At 39.8% G+C, this 23,976-nt stretch overlaps 1 protein-coding gene across 1 annotated transcript in view; it reads left to right on the top strand.

Annotated features, from left to right (window-relative positions):
- CHRDL1 (chordin like 1) overlaps positions 1 to 23,976 on the top strand; it is a 213,753-nt gene that overhangs the window by 177,963 nt on the left and 11,814 nt on the right. Inside the window, exons 7-9 of the mRNA XM_008159404.3 lie at positions 5,624 to 5,691; positions 15,274 to 15,442; positions 18,879 to 19,088. Coding sequence (XP_008157626.3) covers positions 5,624 to 5,691; positions 15,274 to 15,442; positions 18,879 to 19,088 — 447 coding nt within the window. The remainder of the gene's footprint in view (positions 1 to 5,623; positions 5,692 to 15,273; positions 15,443 to 18,878; positions 19,089 to 23,976) is intronic.

Below are 23,976 nucleotides of genomic sequence, written 5' to 3'. Positions count from 1 at the left end.
TGTCCCTGGATCCGGGTGAGGCTGGGTCCCGGGTCCGGGTGAGGCCACGCGCCCCTGGGTCTGGGTGAGGCCATGTGCCCCTGAGTCCGGGTGAAGCCGTGCCCCTGGGTCCGGCCGAGACCAAACCAGAGGGAGTCGGACCTCCGTTACCACCATTTGTCCACCATCCAGAGCTGAGGGGTCAGTTCTGACATGTACACATAAGGAACTGGTGGACATTGAAATTGGGTCTCTAAAGAACTGTTGGTCCAGAAAGAAACTCACTACAGACTGATTCATTTGCCTGTCAGCATAACTATTATTGCTCGTCTCACATTCAGTTCTTATAAGTATATCTCTAGTGACACATGATCTCGCTCATCTAGGGGAAATGATGAACAACATAGACTGATGAACAAGAACAGAACCAGAAACAAGGAGGCATCGATCGGACTATCGGGCCTCAGTGAGAGGATAGGGGAGGGTGGGGGGAGGGGGGAGAGATCAACCAAAGGACTTGTGTGCATGCATACGAGCCTATCCAATGGCTAAGTTCAACAGGGGGCATCCGTGGGGAGGGGTGTGGGATGGGAATGGGGGGATGAGGACATATATGTGACACCTTAATCAATAAAGAAATTTAAAAAAAAATACAGGCTGCTTGAGGCTTTTTGTCTTTCTTGAAATTCTACTGTTGTTGAAAATTTTGGCTATATTTAAGAAATATATTGTTTTTGCCCTTCTTACAGGCGAAAACTTTCATAACATTTAATATATATGTATATAAGTAAAATATATTAATTTTTATTTGATAAAGCTTTCCATTTGATTTCAAGTATCAATTGGTTTAATTAAATATATATATATTGCTTTTAAGAGAGAACAGACTTTTGTAACATTTTGGGGCCCAATGAAATGTCTAAAAGCTACTCTCAAAACCTTGAAACACACTTGGAAAGATCAAATATACACATTTATATATTTATATATATGATTTAAAGATTATATACTTAAATTATCTTAAAGAATATCAATTAAATTTAAACTGTATCACAGAATTAATTCTTTTCTAAATCAAGCCAATAAGTAACATACTTTGAATTCCAAATTATTTAAGAGAAAACACATTTTATTTTCTCATAAAACATGTTTTTATATTTTAGGTATTATTACCACATTTATATAATTTCTCCCAATTCAATTGAACCTTAAATTTTCAGAGCCTGCAAGTCAAATATTAGCAGTTCTTAGATTAATAACACTTTTATATTCTTAAAAATAAAATTTAAAATCTAATCATTAACTTTAAACCATGTTTTTTATCTGCCTGGGGAAACTGAGAAGCAAATGGGTAGGTATTAAAAAATGACTACTGGTGGAAAACTGATTTCAAAGGAGCCACCTTTTGGCCGCTTGACCTTTTTTGGGAAGGTCGGCTAGCAAAAGGTGTAGCCATTTTAATGCAAATTAACATTCTTTAAAAGATGGCTGATGGCGGGAACCAGCCTACCTGCATGCTAGGGGAAAGGTGTATCCACCCTTCCCTCCATAAAAAAGGGTGTAGCTTTAAAACCTTTTAATGGAGAGAAAAGAGACCTTAAACTTTCAGTGCTTTAAATCTTAGTTAGCAAATTAAATACTTAGCATTTCTCAAATAATTAATACTTTTACATTTTTAAGGATACATTTCAAATAAAATATAAGGCATATTCAATGAATAGATTAACTTATATCATCTAGACTTCATACTAGGCATACTTAGGTCAACATTTCAGTATTATCAATTTCAACACATTTAGGTAATTTAAATTTATCATTTGATTTAGTAAACTTCCAAGTTCTTTTAAATTTCCAGCCGATAGGCTTGGCCCAGCCACTAAATTTCAAAATGGTCACAATTTTCCTGCTGGGGAAGTCAAGAAGCAAACTCTCAGCCATTCATATGGAAACTTGACTATTTACTTCACGCTGTTGCCTCTGGGCAGGAAATTTCAAGAGTTACTTTAGATGGCTTTGGGAAACTAGCCTGTATTTCTTTCTCTGGTTCATCTCCACCATTTTTAAGGCCAAAACAGTCTCGGGTTTTTATTCTGTACACAGCAAAAAGGTCAAGTTCAGCTCAAAACAATGGACACTCGTTTTGAAACTGGCCTTTTCCCTTTACATGTGCACAGAAATCCCGGATGCATTTATGAATTTGTAAAAGCTTTAAGTCATTAACTGGAAAATAAAGATAAAGATGGCGAAGATGAGGCGAAGAAGTGGCTTTCTTGGGGAGTGACGTCCATATTGGATCACCAAGTGTCTGTCTTCCCCACCTCCTTGCTTTCTAGTGGGAAGATTCAGTGATGGTCTGTCATCTACTGTTTTTATTTTATTTATTTTTTCAATTTTTATTTATTTTTATTTTTATTTTTTTAGGAAAGAAAAAGATTTTTTAAGATAAAGAATTATTGGCAGTTGCTGAGAAGTTCCTATTATTCTTTTCTACTTGGTTACAAGTAGTTTACACGTGGAGGCAGAAGAGGTGAAGATGGTATTCTTAGAGACTTGCAACCTTCCACTGTACCCCACATAGACATTCTTAAACTCTCCTGTGCTGAATCAAGGCCATCACCAATTAAAATAGAAATTTTCTCTGGACTTGTTGCTGAGTATTGGTCACACAACTGCTTTCTAACCTTTTCCCAGGTTTCATCAACAAAAGTTAAGAAGAAATCAAGAGTTTGACTACACTTAACAGAGCATAGTTTAAAGCATTTTTGAGGATTACCCACGTTTTACACCAGCTAATTCATATCAATTCACAACAATACACTCCCCTTACCTTATTCCTTTAAATCTATGTGCACACGTTGTGGGAGTGACCCCCTCACTTCCTTCCCTCTGTACTCAGCCCCTGACGTTGGGCGCCATATGTAGTGGTATTTCTCTCTTTTCCGCGTCCATCACCATCACAGAAAAGGTACTGGTCCGGTTGCTGAGTGGAGGAGCTGGGGATTAAGAAATTAAAGAAAGAAAGAGACCAAGAGGCAGAAATAGATTCATGAAGCTGGGGCTGGTGGGACGCCACCTTTCCTCTCTGATGGAGAGGCTGCAACGAGGACTAGGACCCTGAGCCACACAACGCATTTATTTTAAAGGCCTAGATTTACATATCTAGTCCCGCCCCTGCCAATACCTGGGCTGCTATGAAGTCAGAACTGATTAACATGTCCAGCCTCATTGGGGAAGCATGTTCCCAGGGTGTATCTCTGCCTACACCCTGAGTTCAGCTGACAATAATTAAGGAAAATGCCCATGTGTCTTCCCAGGTGACCCTCTACAATGCTGGTGCTGCTAATCCAGATACCACACTTGGAGGACTAGTGATCTAGGCAGTACACAGTGGGGTCTAAGACATGGTCTCTGGTTTCAAGGGATTTACAGTCTTTTCATTGTGGCAAGCCAGGTGCAGGAAACATTTTACAGCAGAAAATATTATAGAATATTTTAGTATTATTAATTCAAGAAATATTGAATGAGTACTAACTACGTGCCCAGCACTGTTTAGGTAATGGGGTTATATCAGTGAACATAATAAATAAAAATCCTTATTCTCATTTGAAGCCTTAGCTCATAGGATAATTATAGTGGGAGAAAGCAGACAATAAATAAAATACATTAAATGTAAGATAATTTAAGTGCTAAGAACAGAAAGCAAAGAAAGGGGGTAAGAAATATCAGAGGGTTTTGAAATATTAGGTAGTCAGAGAAGGCCTTCCAATTCCATTATTTGACAGGTATTTATTGAGTGAACACTGTGTCAGGCATTGTTATAGATGGTGGTGATATAACCATAAATAACACAAATAATAAACCCTGGCCTTACGTAAGGAACAGACTTATTTGAGAGCCAGAAAATTGGGGGTTTTGGTGTTAACTCTCATGAACTCATTATGTGACTGAATGGCTGATACTTCTCCTCTCTGAGCATTGGTTTCTCCATCTGTTAAATGGAGCAATTGGACAAAGTTATGCTTGAACTCCTATACATCTCTCAGGCTATAGGATGCTAAGTACTTTAGGCAATTGGAAATATGTAAGAGTGCTTGAAGAAGACTTTGTAGAGGAAGAAAAACTTAATGGTTTCCATAGGCACAAGGGAGCAATAGTGTTTGTGAGGTGGGAAGAAAATTTCAGAAGAAGAATAACATGAGCAAAAGCATAGAAGTAAGAATGGGAGCTACACGTTCAACAAAAAAACAAGGAGGTCAAAGAGTAGCTGAGATAGTTGGGTGGGAGGTGAGTGCTCCATAGAGATGAGGTCCTGGCTAATTATAGAGCATTTTGGATGGGAACCCACTGAGGGTTTTGATCTGGGAATGATACAATTATATAGTCAAAGTAAGTGTTTCAGGAAGATTAAAATAGCCTCCATTTAATGTTCAAATTTCATAATTTTTCCATAAGATGATCTCAGAATCATGAAAATTTAAAGTCATAATTTGTTATGTCACTGACTGATTACAATATTGTTATCAAACTAATTTTAATGTCTTTTTCAAGCCCTAAAATCCAATAATATTATTTCTTTTTCCCCCAAGAGTACTACCATATGCTTAAACCAGAAACATATTACTATTTAGGCTTAGGATTTGAAAGCTTAAGGAATGAATTGAAATAGAAAATTCTTAATGTTTATATTCTTTTGTATTTTTTGTTATCCCATGATATGTATGGTTGATTTGTTATTGGGTTTGTCCTCAGCCAGATATATAGATAGATAAATCTGTATTTATTAATCTCTACACACACACACACACACACACACACACACACACACACACACACACAAATAGTACTCACTGAGACCAAGCTTCTAAGACCAAGACCAACATCTCTAAGACCAAGCTTCTCCCATCTGCTTGCTTGGTCATAGGTAACACAGGTAATATTCCTGGGAATTGTCTTCTAGTTTTTGATCTTTAATCAGCTGAGGAATATCCATTATCTGTTGTATATTTGTTGCTTTCCAGGCTGAAAGTAAAATCTTACTCCTAGAGGCAGTTACTCTGGAAGACAGCAATGATAAGGGTTAGCTGTTCAAAGAGTTGATATAGAGACTTAGAGAAAGGTGTCTCAGGCAAAAACAAAAAAGTAGAAAAGGATATCTTGGATATTGGTTATGTAAACATTCCAACCTTACCTTAACTTTCAGATCATATCATAACTTCTCAGAGATACAATGGTGAATTTAACAAATCATGGCAAACCAAATACTCAAAGCTGTCATTTATTAAGGGTAGTTTAAACACAAGTTAAATATGACCTGCAAAATACTTAATTGTCACTGGAATAAGGTAAGCAAAAGTGACAATGATTATTATATTAAAATGGAAAGGGATTATTTTCCCTTTTATCTTCAAAATTCTGAGTAATAATGTTTCATGGTCCATTTTGCAAAGTGCTAACTTTCTTCAGAGTTATTTTGACAAATGAGGCACACCCAGAGAGAAATTATTTAATGTTGCTTTTTTAAGAATAGCTAAAAAGTCTGGAGAATTTTGGGATTGTAGAACCAAAAATGTTACTGGGTCACAAGGGTGATATCTTTTCCCTTCTATGTATGCATGATTCTTTTGTATTTCTTTTTAATAAACAGGGGAAGGAGAATTGTCATGGGAACATTCTGATGGTGATATCTTCCGGCAACCTGCTAACAGAGAAGCAGTAAGTGTGAATAGCTCAAATAATTGAACACTTCACAGCATCAGGTCAAACTTTCCTCTCCCCATGTCTACTCTCCCAGCAACTCCATAAATGGGTCTATGTCTAAAACCATTTTTCTTCCCTTTCCTCAGAAATTTAAATGGCATCATTACCAACCTATAACCATTTAAGTACACTGTGTAATTGGTAACCAGGGCCAGGACATGAATGTAAAGAAATCATAGCCCCAAACATTGAAAAGCCTTCATCTAGAGTAGAACATGGTTCCCTTTCAGGATGACTTGCCAAATATTTGTCTTCTCTAAGGAAGGCAGGCCACTGCTCCTATCCTCAACAGTGAAGACATTCTGTGGATTGTAAAGTAGGCCAACCCATCCCATTGGCAGAGGTACTTTGGAAATGTCCAAACAAACCCTCCCCTAAGCCTAAGGCTCTCACTCCTACCTATGGAAGAGAGGCAAGGTAGCAGGATAGATTTTTCCCTTCTCATTCCGAAACATCTTCTCATTTCCATTCTTAGTATTAATCTCAGAATAAGCTTTATGAGTAGGCATCTCTCTACATATAGTAATAGCATCTCTTGTTGCTTTGTATTGTTAGGTAATTAACAAAATAGAATCTCTCTCTAAAAATATATATGTTTAAGTCCAGCAACACTTCAAACTTTTTAAAATCATAAAAGAATTTGTTCCAGTTCAAAGAATTTATATTAAAGGTCTTATAAATGTGTACAAAATGTACAAAGGCATTCATTGCACATACATGGGTGTTTATCACACCCTTGTACAAAAAAAAATGTACAGGGGTATTTAATGCAGAATTATTTTCATAAGAGCAAAACAGAGACAACCTAAGTGTCTATTAACGGAGGCATGGTGAAACACCTTATCTATGGGGTCCTGTGCAGGTCTTAATAATAATGTAGTACATAGAAATGTAGTAAAGTGGAAGAATATCAAAAATATATTATGGAAACAAAACTAGGTACAGGATACAATTTATACTATCATATATTTATGTAAAAATTATGTGTTTTCATGTATGTAAATAAATATGAAAAGATTTGGAAGCTCACATACCAACAGGTTAGAGTGGTAATCTCAGGGGAGTTGGAATTGGGCAGGAGGATAGGTCGACTTTGACTTTTTAGTTTATATATTTTGTATTATTTGATGTTTTGCAATGAATATGAATTAGTTTTTAATAAATAACATTTAACCTTTTGCACTCAGATGTCGAGTGTGACTCGACACGGTTAGCATCGGTAGCAGCTCTTTTTATACTCTTTGAATGTATCAATAATTTGAAATATAAAAATATCCAAATAAATAAGTTTGTATGAAAAAAAACTCCAGTTTTTTATTCTACTGCTGCGCTTTATAAAATCTGGGGTATTTAAAAAATTAAATCCCTAGTAGAATAAAGGAATCAAGAAAAAAGCAAGCGAGTGCGAAGGGTTAAAGGATTTTCTAAAACCCTGGGAATTAGTTCTCAACATGCATTGGATACAAGGCAAGAGTCTAGGGAGTGATAGGGCAGACCTATAGTGAGGGTGTGAGATGTTAGTAGAAGACATAATAAAATGACCAATCCTATATAATAATCCTATACAATAAATAGGTAATATGCAAATGAACCCTCACACCGTCACCCACAGTGGAGGCCGGGCTCCCATAATACAAGATGGCTGCGCCCACAGTGGAGGCGGGGTTCCCATAACAAGTCATCAGCAGTGACCTGAGGCTGCGTGGTGCTGGGCCAGGGTGGGGGACCTGAGGCTGCACCCCTGCCCAGCGGGGCTTAACAGGGGACCTCAGGCCACACACCCCACCCCGGCACTGGGCTGGGGGACCTCAGGCCGCACACTCCACCTGGCAGGCCTTGACGGGGGACCTCAGGCCATGCCCCCCGCCTGGCAGGGCTTGATGGGGGACCTCAAGGTGCGCCCCCACCCCAGTGTTGGGGCCAGGGACCTCAGGCTATGCCCCCTGCCCTGGTGCCAAGTGGGGGGACCTGAGGGTATGCTGGGGGACCTGAGGCTGAGCACCCCTTGGCATGCACCAGGGGACCTGAGGCTGCACCCACCACCCAGCGTGGTTCAATGAGGGACCTGAGGCTGTGCCCCCTGCCTAGCAGGGCTTGACGGAGATGGAGCCGGCCGGGTCTGGATCTCACCCAATGTGGGTGGGGCTGGCTGCGTCTGGGTCTCATGTGATTTCGAGGCACATGCGGGTGGGCGGGGACATGACTCTGGGTCCTGTAGCATGTCCCAGACTCTGAAAAGAGGAAGATTTTCATATATATTTTATTAATTTTCTTTCATCTATGACACTTCTGTTATAGAGAAAGGGCAAATAGCAATATTAAATTATTTCCTCTAATTAATTCCCTTTAAATGTGCACAAATTTCATGCACTGGGCTACTAGTACAAACATAACAGTGCAGCTTAGGCCATGCTTCCCAGTTGTCACATGTGCCCTTTCTGACTTACATGCCCCCAGCTTGCTAACACCCTCAGCTTCCATTTTCTGTGTTGTGAATTTTCTCTTTTTCTCAGCCCCAAGTTTTGGTTGTTGTAGGAAGTTGAGAGTGGCTAAATTAGTGGCTGTTAACCAGATGCCATTCTAAACCATATTTAGGTTTCAGTCACCTTGAGCTGTGTGCCTTAATCTGGGTGCCTTGGCTCAGAGCCATTACTGATAAGGGCATTAATTAGCCTTTCTTCTTGACTTCTTCTTATCCTGTCCTCAACTCAATCCTTTGTCTTTCAGCCTCGTTGTTCTTCCTAAACCACTGGTGATAGGCCTGGACTTAATCCAGTACTTTCTGTAGCAAAAGAGGTCAGGTACAGTATGCAGGGCCTTGAAATAGTTATTCACTTTCAAAGGAGTTCAAGACTTAACTCTAGAAACACATTTGGGCCTGGTAGACCAAAATGTCCAGATAGTTCCACTTTATTATAAATAAACTAGAGGCCTGGTGCATGGATTCGTGCACCGGTGGGGTCCCTCAGCCTGGCCTGTGCCCTCTCGCAATCCGGGACCCCTTGGGGAATGTCAGGCTGCAGGGATCGGGCCAAAACTGGCAGTCCAACGTCCCCTGAGGGATGTAGTAATACATGAAGTGGCAGGGAGGAGCCTGAGCCCAGGCTGGGCACCGTGCCATTCCCGCTCATTCTGGCCCTGCAGCGGCTGCCTCTGCTACAGCTCAGTAGTGCTGCTGCAGAGGCAGGAGAGGCTGGTGCTGCTACAGTGCCGCCACAGCTGTGCACTCGCCAGCTGTGAGCCCAGTGTCTGGCACCTGGCATCTGGAGCCTGTCGGTCAGTTGAGCAGTGCTCCCTCTGTGGGAATGCACGGACCACCAGGGGCAGCTCCTGCATTGAGCATCTGCCCCCTGGTGGTCAGTGTGCATCATAGCGGCCAGTCAAATGGTCTACCGGTTGCTTAGAGTTTAATATATATAGATATTTTCCTTTGTTCTAAAAGATATAGATATTTGTGATATGATTTGAATAATAAATAGCATCTGTAGTAATGGAAAATTATGTACGTAGCACATAGTAGCCACCCAATAAATAGCTGTTAAATCAATGGGTGTGAAAGATGGAGTGAAATGAGAGTGTGTTGGGGCAAAGGAAAACTTTTTTTTAATCCTCACCTGAGAATACGTTTATTGATTTGAGAGAGAGAGGAAGGCGGGGAAGAGACACAGAGAAACATCGGAGTGAGAGAAAAACATCATTTGGCATCCCGTATATGCCCCAATGGAGATAGAACCTACAACCTAGCTTTGTGCCCCGACTGGAAATTGAACCCGCAACTTTTTGGTGTTTGGGACACTCCAACCAATTCAGCCACCCAAAAAGGGCCAGAAGGGAACTTTTATTAATATTAATGCACAGAAATTTGTCCCAAATCAGAGAGAAATTCTTTAAACTTGTTTGTTCTTTACTAGTCAAAAATTAGAAGGTAGGAGAATCCCTTCTGAATATCCTCTGCAGTTTCACTTTCTACATGAGAGGGGGGAAAAGGGAGCCTTAACAACACAGTTCTAATTTATTATATTGTTCCTAATTTAGTAGACTGTCCCATTTAGAGGGAACCCTAAACCTCAGTTCAACAGAAACACAGCTAATTAGTTTATTTTGCCGAGTTGGGTAAAAAACATCAGTTTACCAAGTTTTACAAAGTGCACAGGAAAGAGAATCAGTGTTTCAATTATGACTCCTTTGTAAAAACCTGAAACAGTTTGTGTTTGATTTCTGGATCATAATTTCATATTAACTGGTCCTAGTACCATGGGGGAAATGTGTGTGTGTGTGTGTAGTGGGGGGGTGGAGGTAGGTGCAGGGTGGAAAACCAAAACATGAAAGCAAGCATAATTTTGTTTTGGACAACAGCCAAGCTCTGATTTACCACCAATATATTACTCATAGATTTACCATTAGAAAAGTGAAAGAGTTTGGGATAGAAACTATATGAAATGTAAAAATCCATGTCTCCTTCACATTGTCAGAACAACGGTTTAGGAAGGAAACTGGCCTAAGTGTCTCTCAAACAGGAATAGTCCTAGTTACTAGTGAGGAGAGATATAATGTGTGGATTACAATACTTTTTGAAGGCATTTTAAAAGTAAATGTTTGATTTTGCCATAACTCTATATTCACTTGCAATTGTAAGAGATAATACAGAGTGACTTACCCAGTTTCCACCAATGGTAACATCTTGCAAAACTCTAGTACAGGATCATAACCATAAAGGCATTTACCCTTCCTGAACTCTTAGAACTTTCCTGTCTTCACCAATAAAACCCTATAGAAAATGTGTGATCTACATAATTTATGTATAACCTTCATTATTGTAAATTTAGGGGGAAATGCATCATACCATTATTACAATTATTTTGTACCAGTTAAAATAAAGTTGCTATTAACAAAACAAAAATTACCCCTATATCTTAGACCTTAGAACAAATAAGGTAGAAATTCCTGGGGGACTGCTACATTGATGAGGATTTTCCAACACCAGAAAAGAAATGTGGTCCTGGTCAGGTGGCTCAATTGGTTGGAGCATCATCCCATACACCAAAAGGTTGTGGGTTTGATTCCCAGTCAGGGCACATACCTAGTGCGGTTTCGATCCCCTGTTGGAACATGTACAGGAGGCAACCAATGGATCTTTCACTCTCACATTGATGTTTCTCTCTCTCTCCCTTCCTCTCTCTAAACATACCCTCAGGTGAGGATTAGAAAAAAGAAAATAACTGTTCAAGAGCCATCTCAAAAGCCTAATATATCAGTCCTTTAAGTCAGTAAATCAAATATTGAGCAGAATACAACAAAACATAGCAAACCTGAAACCCAATACAAAATAATATTGAAAGTAAACAGTAGTTGAAAAATTTTTAATTAAAAGTGATTTTGAAAAAAGCATAGCTACATGGTCATTTCTACCTAACTAGTTTTTTAATTTATTTTTATTGAGGTAACATTACTAAATAGCATTATATAAATTTCAGGTGTACAACATTATAATTTGATACTTGTATGCATTATAACTTGCTTACCACTAAAAGTCTACCTTCCATCAATTACCTATATTTGACCCCATTTCAACCTCCCCCTCCCCTTCCCCTCTAGTAACCACCATTCTGTCACCTGTATGGTTTGTTTTTCTGTTTTGTTTTGTTTGTTACTGTTTTGTTTTATATTCCGCATATGAATGAAATCATTTGGTTTTTGTCCATTTTGTCCTGCTCTTTCAAGCAGCCTACTCATAGTTGGTTTTTAAGATGTTTCAATTTCACTTACAACTCCAAGGCATTAATACTTTTTTCTTCTTTGCTATAAGTTACAAGATTAGGGCAACAACTCTAAAAGAGCCATTACTCTTAAATAAAAATCACACATCACCATCCCCACTCCCAGCCTAAAACAGAAGATCCTTTATGTCAGTAATTCTCAAACTTGGCTTCAAATTAGAGTCCAAGGGGTTGAGGGGTATAGCCCAGACCAATTCCAATGACTCCCTGGGGGTGGGATTCAGGCATCAGTAATTTTACAGCTCCCCAGGTGATTCTGTGTGCAGCCAAAGTGGAAACCAGTGGTATGTGTAGTTGTAAACATTTCTATATTGGAAAGAACTTTTCTTCAGATGAGTTTTTATCAAAATATTTGTGGAACACGGAGCTTAACCAGACATTATCTCTCCCACCTTCTACTCCTCATCTCCTCTTCCTCCTCCTGTACTTCTTCCTTTCTCCTTCCCCTCACTCCCACTCACTCCCACTCTCCCGCCAGCTATAAAACCTCAACCTTCATTGTCACCTTGAATAAAATCCCTCTACTCCATGGCCTCAGTTTCTCTGTCTGTAAAACACAAGACTTACATAAGATGAGGTGGTTGGGGTGGGGGGCTTCACTGGTTTCTGAACTTTTGTTTTGTCTTGAATCATTTTTCTACCCTTATCATATGTCTAGGTTCTAAGTCCTTGGTACTAAAGAACAGCTTTTCATTTTGTGCTCACCCTCATGAATCAGAGAACTTCTTGTGCTTATAGCTTATCCTGGGTCAGCGACCTTCCCTCTCAAATTCTAGTCCTGTCAACCTCCCTCCTTTTAGCATCAGCAGGACACCCAGAATCAAAAGTCCTCTCCTTGTTCCTTTGGCAAGACGTTGCCAAACTCCAAAAAGGACAGAACAATCTGTAATGGCCTTTGTGAAATGTGAGTGATTATGGCAGAAAAAGACATATGAGCCATTGTGGAGATGAAAAATATTTACACTGAGAATCCCATCTGTGTGAATGATAATAAATGGATACAAATTCTTATTTGTGTGCATTTTTACAGCAATGCACCAGGATGGGCTCTTCTTAGAGGGAATAATGTTCTCTTTCTCTAACTCCAGCTCCTGTTCACTCACCCCCTTCTCCCACTAAAGTCCCCTCTCCAAAAGAGTGATAATAATTCTCAAAGCTAAATTTGCAAGATGTATGCCTATGGAACATAACTGTATTAAATGTTTTATGGGATGGCAGGATCACAGGACCCCACAACTATTTTCTCAAAGTTCCCTGCTATTTCTACCACTGCATATAAGGATCTTCCTTTACAATTGTCTACAAAACCATTTATATATATTTTTTATTGATTTCAGAGAGGAAGGGAGAGGGAGAGAGAGATAGAAACATCAATGATGAGAGAGAATCATTGATTGGCTGCCTCCTGCACACCCCGCACTGGGGATCGAGCCCACAACCTGGGCATATGCCCTGACTGGGAATCGAACCGGTGACTTCTTGGTTCCTGGGTCGAAGCTCAACCGCTGAGCAACACCCGGCTGGGCTACAAAACCTATTAATGGGTCTCTCCTCCTTTATTCCTAATAATTGTCTCTAAACCACTGTTATTTGGCTTTAAGCCTTAGGTTCTATTCTTCTTTTGTGTCATCCTCCTACATCCTCTACCTCTTCATTCATGTCATCCTCCTCCGTCCACTACCTCACGACAGAGGTTGGTAGCAGGATAGGGGGCACATAATGTGTCTTTACCCCTTGCTGAAAGAGCAATGATGTCATTATTTGTGCTACAAGACTCTAAGCTTTCATTCATTCATTCACGTTTTCTTTTTCTTTTTTATGAGCACCTTCTAGATGCTAGGCACTATTTTAGGGATGGGAAATATAGCAGTTAACAAAGTCCTTGCCTCTGCAGAGCTGAATTCTATTACTGGCATGCACTTTCAGTTCGCTATCTATAAAATATCTACACTATCTGTGCACTGATCTTTGATCTCATGCTATTACCTATGTTTAGTCTCTATACATTTATCTGGACTGTACTTGACTCCCATCTCTTCCTCCTATCCAGTTCACCTTATGCATTTTCAGGGTTCAATGCTTGGAAACACAGTTTTAATTATTACTCTATTTTTAAAAATATCCCTCAAAGGCTTCCATATGGTCACCTCTGTTGCCTACCCCTTAGCCTGTCATTTAAAGTTCTCCATAATCTGGTGCCAACCCACTTTTGGGATGTTATCCTTCAACTGTTCCCTTTTATGGACTCTATGTTCTGTGCTGCACCTTGTCAACTTGGAAACTTCTGCCTGCAATACTCCTCACCAACTCTGCCTAAAAGAAGTTTATCCACTTTTCATAACCCAGCTCACAAAGCCTCCCCCAAAAGAAGCTCTCTCTCGTCATAATCTGCACAGTATTTTATACTTGTCTTATGGCTTCTGTCACATCCTGCCTTGTGTTGCAGGCTTAACTCTTAAACCCAAATGTGTAAGTTTTATGAGCAGGAAGAATACTTTACCCTTTTTGGCTATTTGCTCCCTCAGGAGTTTGTAGGTGAATCTAGTCCAATCTTCTATAAGAAGAGAGAAAAGCCCAGGCTGGTGTACCTTAGTTGGTTGGAGCATTGTCTTGTACACCAAAAGGTTGCGGGTTTAATTCCTGGTAAGGGCACATACCTAAGTTGTGTGTATGGGAGGCAACAAATCAATGTTTCTCTCTCTCTCTCTCTCTCTCTCTCTCTCTCTCTCTCTCTCTCTCCTTTTATCTAATATCAATAAGCATGTATTTGGGTGAGGATGAGAAAGAGAGAGAGAGATCGAGATCTCAGCATGCTGCCAGTGCTGATTTATTTTATGTCCCTATTTTTCTCTTGATGTGGGTAGATGTGCAGTTTATTTTTCTTAAGGATTTAACTTTTTAAAAAATATCTATATATATATAAAAGCCTAATATGTTAAGTGTCCGACTGTTCAACCAGTTGCTATGACATGCACTGACCACCAGGGGGTAGATACCTCAACTGGTAGGTTAGCTGGGGTCTGGCTGATTAGGACTGGGCAAGACGAGCCAGATATGCCCTGAAGCCCTCCTGCAGTCCCTCCCTGGCCCCTATCATGCACCGGTGGGGTCCTTCGGCCTGGCTTATGCCCTCTCGCAATCTGGGACTCCTCAGGAGATGTTGGAGAGCTGGTTTTGGCCCAATACCCGCAGGCCAGGCCGAGGTACCCCACTGGTGCATGAATCTGTGCACCGGGCCTCTATATTTTTATTGATTTCAGAGAGGATGGGAGAGGGAGTGAGAGAGAGAAACATCAATGATGAGAGAGAATCATTGACCGGCTGCTCCTGCATACCCGCTGACCCCCACTTGGGATCAAGCCCACAACCCGTGTGACCTGCTTGTTCATAGGTTGACATTCAACTTCTGAGCCAAACTGGCCAGGCAAATGTGCAGTTTAGATCAGAGCTCATCACTACAAAATGATTAACCTTTTGCACTCGGATGTCGAGTGTGACTGTTATTGAATGTATCAATAATTTGAAATATAAAAAAGTCCAAATAAATAAGTTTGTATGAAAAGAAACTCCAGTTTTTTATTCTACTGCCGCGCTTTGTAAAATCTGGGGTATTTAAAAAATTAAATCCCAAGTAGAATAAAGGAATCGAGAAAAAAGCAAGCGAGTGCAAAGGGTTAAATGCCCTCTAATGTATGTAAGGCTATTTCTGCCTTTTTGTTGGCGGATTTGAGGAACTGAATTTGTCCTTGTCATTTTACAGAGACATTCTTACCACCGCTCTCACTATGACCCTCCACCAAGCCGACAGGCTGGAGGTCTTCCCCGCTTTCCTGGGGCCAGAAGTCACCGGGGAGCTCTTATGGATTCCCAGCAAGCCTCTGGTACCATTGTGCAGATTGTCATCAATAACAAGCACAAGCATGGACAAGGTAAGGGGCATGTTCATTTTGTAATACATCCACATTAGGGCTTCAGCAGCCCTGGTCTTTGGAGGGCTCAAGCTGGGAAAGGGCCTTTTCTCCCATGCATATCATACATTCTCATGTGGATCATTCACTATCAAGTCTACAAGTTGAGTATGAACAAGTAACTCCAGAGGACACTTAGGATTTCCCTAAATATAGCCCAAAAGAGTATAGCTAATATTTTAGATGTATTTGTCATTATTTAGAACAAAAGGCGAGAAAGCAATGAACCTAATGCAGCCTACAGCATTTCTCAGTTGCCCCTGGGGGTTGAATTACATTTGGGAAAGTTCATTGGATCTTTAGCAGAATGAGAATCTGTTCATTCTCTAATAGGGAACCCACTATTCAAATGTAGTAAGTGCCAAATGCTTTTGAAGCTCTTCTCCATACCTTAGAAATAGCAAATCTCACACCTCAATGCAACCCAGAGTCTCCTGAGGCTCTTGTGAAAGATACATTTCCCAGGACCCATGCTTATAAATTCTACCTTATATGAGGAGATTGTCCTTAAGAATGAGTAATCCACTAAGAAAAATCCAGAAACCTCCTGGCTTAGGACCAGGAGGACTGATCAGATTCACACTAACATGCAGCCCACTCAGCCAGCCAGCTGGCTACAGCAGGCACCCATACACATCCAAGGCCCATTCCTTCCTGCACAGAGTTCTCCTGCCTCCACACTCCCAGAAGAGGGGGGGGGGTTGGGGAGAGGAGAAATTCAAACAGTTGACTGCTCCTTATTTTTTAGGAATTGTGTCAACCAGCTCTTCTGACCAAGAGCTCAGGGGGTTCCTTTTTATGAAACCATAAACATGTTTTGTTTCCTTTAAAGGAAAAAACAAATCAAAGGCAATTCTCTGAATGGGTTAAAAGTAATAAATTATTAAAACAAATGATTGAATAACATGGGTGAAAAACAATCTGTTACAAAGAACTCCTACTATAAATCTCAAAAAAGCTGGTCAAGCCAGAGCTAGTTGATCACATCTGTTACTAGTTAGATATGAATTTCAGATTACAGATAAAAAAAATTAAATTGCTTTTGAAACTAAGAAGCTTAAAGGAAGAACCTGCAAAATAAAACTTAACTAAAAATGGTGATGTATTAGAAGAATTGGAAATATTTATTATCGATTAGGGTTTGGTTTGAAATTTATTATTTTTAAATCCTAAGGAATTCTGATATGAATTTCTGAAATGAGGATGAGTTAGGTAAAGATGCAGTTTGATTCTTAATACTAAATTGCCTCTGGTAGGTTCTATTTGCTCTGAACGTATTTCAAAGCCTTAAAAAACGTGTGGGGAAATGGACTTTGAAAATCCTAAATCCCATAATTTCTATAGGTCTCTTCATTTTCAGGGCAGAGGCTCACCCCTTGATTTTCTCCATGTCCTACAAAAGCCCCAGCTGGTTTATATTTATTAATTGCCCTCCCCCGCCCCAATTGATTTGGTTGCAGCAGTTCTTCCCTGACATTTCTATTATAGTTAACTGTAGAATCACTTGTTCCCCCACCCCCAACTCCCAAGGCCCCAGATGGATACATTCAAAATTATCTTGAGAATTTTTTGGCCAGGAGAAGGCGGTGTTTCCCTCTAGAGAATTAACCCCGCCCTATTGCACTGCAGAGTATAGGCTCTCATCCAGTCTAGATTGCTTCCTTAGTCCAAATGTTTAAGGGAGAGGGAACAACACTGGAAGTCCTGCCTGCACTTTTTTTAGCTCTCCTGCTAATAACTATGTGTTCCTCTGAGATACATACCAGTTTACTTGATCCCTTGGTAAAGTCAAAGAAAAGAAGTGACAGGAAGGACTCCACCATCTTGAATGTGAGTCCATCCTAAATTTTCTTAAAGCAGACAATGTACCTACTGGATTGCATTGTCTAGAATGGAGTATCACTGTCTGGGGAGGAGAGAAAATAACACATCTTTCCTGTATTGTCATGTGATTCTATCTATAGCCCAGAGCCTCAGGGTTCAGATATCAGGTCCTGTTTTATCTTCCTGTAAGGTTGGGAATTTCTCTGGTTAGGTTTTTAGGTTCTTGGGAATATTTACATAGATTGACCTGTTGGAGTGCCTAGTACTCTAGCAACTCTTGCAAAGGACAGGAAAAGACAACCAATATCATCCATATTTCCTAATGTGACCCAGTAGACTTGATGAGAGAGAAATAGCCCAATGATTCATTCTTCTGAGGCCACTGTCTTCCAGCCAAATCAGTCAATTCCTAGAAACGCCCCAAGTGGGGTTATTTCTCCCACCCTAGCCCCGCCTTAAGTGATACAACCCATCCTGTTGTTGATTGGGATGCTGAAAGGTCTCCCTGGGTATTATGAGGTGATGGTAAGAATGAGAAACACACCCAATCCCAGCCATGGCTTGAAATCCCCAAAATGTCTCAGTTCTCTCAAAAAGGGAGACAACTCATTCTCAGACCTTTCCATTTACAGCCCTGGGCAGTTCTCATCCTGGATCCTAGCTCCATGCCTCACATTAGGAGCTGGATATGTTTTGGTTGTATTGCATTGAAGGATGTTCCTGCGACCCCTTCCCTTCATAGGCCCCTCAGCCTACAGCCCAGAAGCTTGCTTTTGCAAGGCCCCTCAGAAAACATGGAGCCAGTGACTTCACTTCCCACTCAACAAATGTGAGACCACCAAGGATATATCTAGGGCAGGCAGTGATTCACTCTAGCCTAAACTCTACAGCCACTATGAGATGAGGGACAGAGGACACTGCCTGAAGTTTACAGGCAAAAAAAGGCTACCTTTCACCACTTACCTGGTTGGTGTGGGTCCTTCCCTCCCAATCTTGTCTTAGCACCTTCCTTCCAAGGCCAGTAACATTAGACTCCGTAGACATTTGTGTTGGTGGATCGGACACATAGCATTTGTTATTGTGAATGGATTTGCTTCAGGATTGTGGGGGAAATGGCCCATTGGAAAGAGCAGTAGTTTTTGCATCTAGCTTCCCTGGATGGTAAATCTCTGTGGGAAATTTTCATGCGAAGAAGCACATGCACTTGGGCCATATTATCTATGGAACTGTAGCCATTAAAACTACATTCTACTAGAGGTTCCTTATCAGATACCAAGAACAGATAGAACTTTGCTTTCATTCATTCCTGCAAGTTAAAAAACATTTACTTATTGACAGCCAGGCACTTATGAGCATCCAAAGGCTACTGCTGAAGAACCTGAATAGTTGCTGATGGTAGAACAAGGCCCAAGCTGTGTTTATTTGGAAGAGGCTGCCCTGTAAATGTATCTCCATGGCCATGTAAAGAACTAAAGATGCTTGATGTCTTAAAGGGTTCAGGGCTTGGGTTCTGAGCACAGGGGCCCATTTCAACTCCCTAGCCTTTAATTTCCAGTATTGTGTTCTCTTCCAGTGTGTGTTTCCAATGGAAAGACCTATTCTCATGGTGAATCCTGGCACCCTAACCTCCGGGCATTTGGCATTGTGGAGTGTGTGTTATGTACTTGTAATGTCACCAAACAAGAGTGTAAGAAAATTCACTGCCCCAACCGATACCCCTGCAAGTACCCTCAAAAAATAGACGGAAAGTGCTGCAAGGTGTGTCCAGGTAAAAAGGCAAAAGGTGCGTTGGTTGGAAGCCCTGCCTTTGGTTAACAAAGATCCCCACATAGTCATTCTCAATGTTCTGTGAACAGAAACATAATCAACCTGCCATATTATTGTAATGATAACAGTTCTACTAATAATGAACTGCATTCTCTTTTCTCTTAAAGGGCTGTTAAGACTGTTGCTTGGAAGAAATGCACTACTAAGGATTTATTTCTGTCAACCATACTTTTGACTCCATGTAGCCCTAAGTGCCAAACGTTAGCCTTGGTTTTATAAATAGTAGAGAAATTAGCTTATGATGATAATTAGGAACAATAACAGCTTTCATTTATATTACTATTTAACTGATCAAAGCATGATCACATCCAATACCCTTTTGAGATAGGATAAGAAAAAGGTGAGGTATAGTGGAAAGAGAGTGGGTTTTGGTTCTAATCTACGTTTCTGTGCGACCTTGGAAATGTGCCCTATCTGCTCTGGGCCTCATCAGCCTCATCTGTATAATGAAAAGTTTAAAACAGTTGACCTACAAGCCCCCTTCCAAGACTAAAATCCTATCATGATATTATTATTTCTTTGTAAATTATAAGAAAACTGAGGTGCATCATTAGTGACTTGTCCAGAGCCACAAAAAATAGATAATAAAACCAAGGCCTGGAAGCCATGTCACTTACAGCCCATTGTCTTTTCCAGGCCAGTAGAAAATGTAAACTGATTTAAAAATGCCAGATTAATTATTTAAATAGTGCTTTTAACACATGAGCTAGATAAAAATATAGTTTGTAGTATTGTTTTTGACAGAGTATGGAATTGGTAATCAAATATTCTAGCCCTGACTCTGCCACTGGTTTACTGTGTGTCCTAGTACAAGTCACTTCACCTCTCTGAGCTTCAGTTTTCTTCTCTGCAAAATGCAGAGTTAGAATAGATTATTTCTTTTTTTTTGACATTTTTTTATTGAGGTATTATATGTGTACATATCTTACCATTGCCCCCCCCCACCCTACACCCATACATGCCCTCACCCCCCAGAGTTTTGCATCCATTGTTTATGCTTATATGCATGCATACAAGTCCTTCGTTTGATTTCTTATCTCCCCCACCTCTCCCTAACTTTCAGACAGTAAAGCATCAAACAGACTTTCAAATTACAGGGGGAAAGAATAGATTATTTCTTAGGTTCCTTCTAGCTTCAACATTCTAAGAGTGAATGAATTAATTACTTTCAAGGACATGAATTTATCATTTCTTATGCCTACATACAAAGCATTTTTGTATACACAGTTGAAAAAACAAACATTTTTAAATGCAGGCAGAGAGCTAAAATATTTATTTCTTCAATTTGGGTGATTTCTCATGAGTGGCAGGTGATCATGATTTTATTCAATGTATATTTTTTGAGCACCATCATGTAGGTCAGTGGTTCCCAAGTTTGTCTACACATTGGAATCCCCCAGAGAGCTTCTAAAAATACCTGTGTCCCATCTTAGAGATCATGATATAATTGCTATGAGGAGTGGCCTGCACTTTGGAATTTTTAAAGATCCCCAGATGATATTAATTTGCACACAAGTTTGGGAACCCTGGGTGTAGGCCCAGGGTGGTTTATGGTCTTGTTACTCAAAGTGTGTTTTGTGGACCAGAAACACCTGAAAGCTATTTAGAAATGCAGATTCTCACGTTTTCCCCAGGTCAACTGCATCAGAATCTGCATTTCAACAAGACTCATGGGTTGATTCCAATGCACATTAAAGTTTGAAAAGCATTTATTAATGGCACAAACAAAATCTTTCTTAATGTAATGACCCTCATCTTCCAAAGTAAACAGGGGCAGGGTGTGAATAAGAAGGACCAGAGCTATCTGATCTGGAGTAGATAATTGGGCCATTAAAATTGGTGAGGAAATGTACTCACTAGGGGTAGGGAGAGAGCACATTCTGATGTTGAAATGGACGGATGGGAGGAGGGCAGGGGGGTGGGCCACCCAGCCATGATGGCCTGTTATGACTTCCAAATATGTGATCTCACTGGATCCTCAAACATTTTAGTGTCACTTAGGGGTAATTCCACCAATACAAGTTTCTCTTTGGTCAAAGGTCTATCACCTGTAGTCATATAAGTAATACAACATGATAATTTCAGATTAAATTAATAGCCACCTAAAATACCCCAGGTAAGATAAATCCTCCTACTGTGTAATATTACAATTTGAATCTCAGACCTTTCAAATAAGAAGTTAAATAAAAGCGTGTGAGAACAGGACACAGAACAGGCATTGCCTTAAAATAATTGGCCTCTCAGAACGGTAACATTTATTTAAAAACATTACTTTCCATACTCTTTGGCTAAGCCATTTCACTCCTAGAAATCCTGTGTATGTTGTAAGATACATACACAGATATACAAACAAGGATTTTTGCTGCAGTGCTATTAACAATAGTGAAAAACTATAAACAATTTGAAAGTCTAGCAATATGGGGATAGTTAAATAAATTATGGTGCATCTATACTATGGCATAGCACATAGCCATTAACAAAATAAACTCACAAACAAAATAGAACCAGAGGCATGAATACATGGAACAGACTGACAGAGGTCAGAGGGGGGGAGGTAGGGAAGGACTGGGTAAAATAAAGTGAAGGTATTAGCCAAAGAACATATATGAATAGCCTATGAACACAGACAATAGTGTGGTGAAGGCCAGATGAGGATGGCAGGGATGGAAATGGAGGGCATTTATAACAGTGTCAACAATAAAAAAAGAAGTGGCCCACAGCAAAATAATAACCCCCTTCCCCCAAAAAAATCATTCTAGACCAAGATTTAATGGCATAGAAAGATGTTTGCAATATATTAAGTACAAAGAGCAAGCTACAAAACAATATGTATAATATGATTCCATTTATGTGTTAAAAAGGAAGTGTCTATAATAGACAAAAAAATACTGTTAAGGGTATATAGCAGAATGTTAACAGTGACTATCTTTAGGTGACTGAAATATGGGTAATTTTTATTTTCTTTATCTCTATTTTTCAAAGTATATTATATTTGTAATTAGAAAAAAATAATATATTATTTTTAAAACTGCCCTCCAAAATTCCAATTGGCAATATATTGAGGAGTCTAATTGACTCAACCTGTTTCTCTGAAAAAGCTGTTTTCCCATCTACTGAGATGTGTGGAAATAGTGGACTTATTATTTTGTTTATTTGTTCACTTTACTTTATCTCTGTTTTGTTTTTTTTTACATTTTATTGAATTTATTGGGGTGACACTGGTTAACAAATTATACAGGTTCCAGATGCATGATTCCACAAGAAATAGAAGACTTACTCAGCAACATGGAAGTGAGAGTGTCTGTACCTTTCTGTGTACCTGTTTCTCAGTGAGCCAGACTTTAGTGTCTGCATATTAAATGAGTCCTGATAGTCATATTGCCTAACAAGAGTGCCTATCTAGAGGCCAAGCACCAGCTGCAGGTATTCAGCAACTTCAGAGCATCAAAGGGCATGCACTTGCTTATGCATTCAATATTGAAATACATATTATGTGCCTACAGATTGTAAAATACTATTATAGGCACTGAAAATTGAGAGATGAACAAAAAAGACAAATGGTGCTTGTTGGCATGCTCCTTACATTCTAGTGGGAGAAAAAAGGCAATGAACACAAACCAATGAGGTAATTTTAGGTTGTGATGAGTACTATGAAGAAAATATAAATAGAATTAGATGATAGTAAATGGGTGGTGGCACTTTCAAAAGAGTGGTCAGGGAAGGCTTCTCTAAAGACATATTTGAGTAGAGTTCTGAATGATGTGAAGGAATGACAAATGGGAAGATCATGACATCACTGGCTTCTTAGAAAATAACATATGACAGAGGAAAAAGAACAAAGGATTGAGGAGATAAAAAGATTGATGGGGAAAAAGGAAGAGTAAATTCAGTTATTCATGTTTAAAAGGGAAAAGAGACAGAATTTGTTATAACAAATTATTGCAGGCTCCTTTAGTAACAAACTAAGGCCAAAATAAAGGCTGTGAGTCTTGCCTCTCTCTCTTGCTTGTTCTCTGGTAGAGGCTGCCTTGCCTGACATATCAGCATTGTGTAGGACTTCCACTTTCTGATGGTTCCCCAACTCCCCTCCCACCCCACTATGCCACCCTGATACCAGGAATTCCCATAATTACACTTCCTTAGGGATTAAAACATAAAAAGTTCCTATTAAGACTTAAAAGTTTCCTGGGCTGGGCTAAAACATCTTCATCAGTCATCACCACTTCCATAAGGAAATCGTTTCTTAATTTCTTAGTTCTGGAGGGCTCAGAGCAGGAGCATTCCCCTGAGAAGTGGGAGTCGCCAAAAAATGACTTCAAGCATGGCATGCTTCCCTGGAAGGAAATGAAAGTAAGTGAACATGAGTGATCAGAAAGCACCTTGAGGTGGAGGGTGTAGGATGAGGAGAATGTTCCTGAGTGAGTAGTTCGAAATACACACTTTGTTTTACACTGAATATTTTCAAGTGCCAGTCAACAAAATGGATTATATTGCTTGTAGATCCCTTCTGATGAGTGACTTAAGCTCTTGAAGGGGAAGGAGTGTTGGTGAAGGATGACTCTTCAGGACACTGGGAGAATATTTAGTATATTGTAGGTACTTCCAGTGCCATCATGGATTTCATATGGCAGTTATGACCATAACCAGTATTAAGCTAGTGAACAAACTAACAAATGAACTCAGCTCACACGTTAAAGGTGATAATTATGTACATAAGAGTTCCTGTACATTTGGTGATCTCCCCACCTTCACCCATTTGAAAAGTGCTAGCACACCCCTTATACCTAACATATCACATTTTTTAGACTGGTCTACCTGGGAATTAAATAACTAAAAAGAAGGTC

The sequence above is a fragment of the Eptesicus fuscus genome, chromosome 1 (assembly GCF_027574615.1).
Source record: "Eptesicus fuscus isolate TK198812 chromosome 1, DD_ASM_mEF_20220401, whole genome shotgun sequence".
NCBI classification, from domain to species: Eukaryota; Metazoa; Chordata; class Mammalia; order Chiroptera; family Vespertilionidae; genus Eptesicus; species Eptesicus fuscus.
This window is presented reverse-complemented; position numbering and strand designations above follow the sequence as displayed.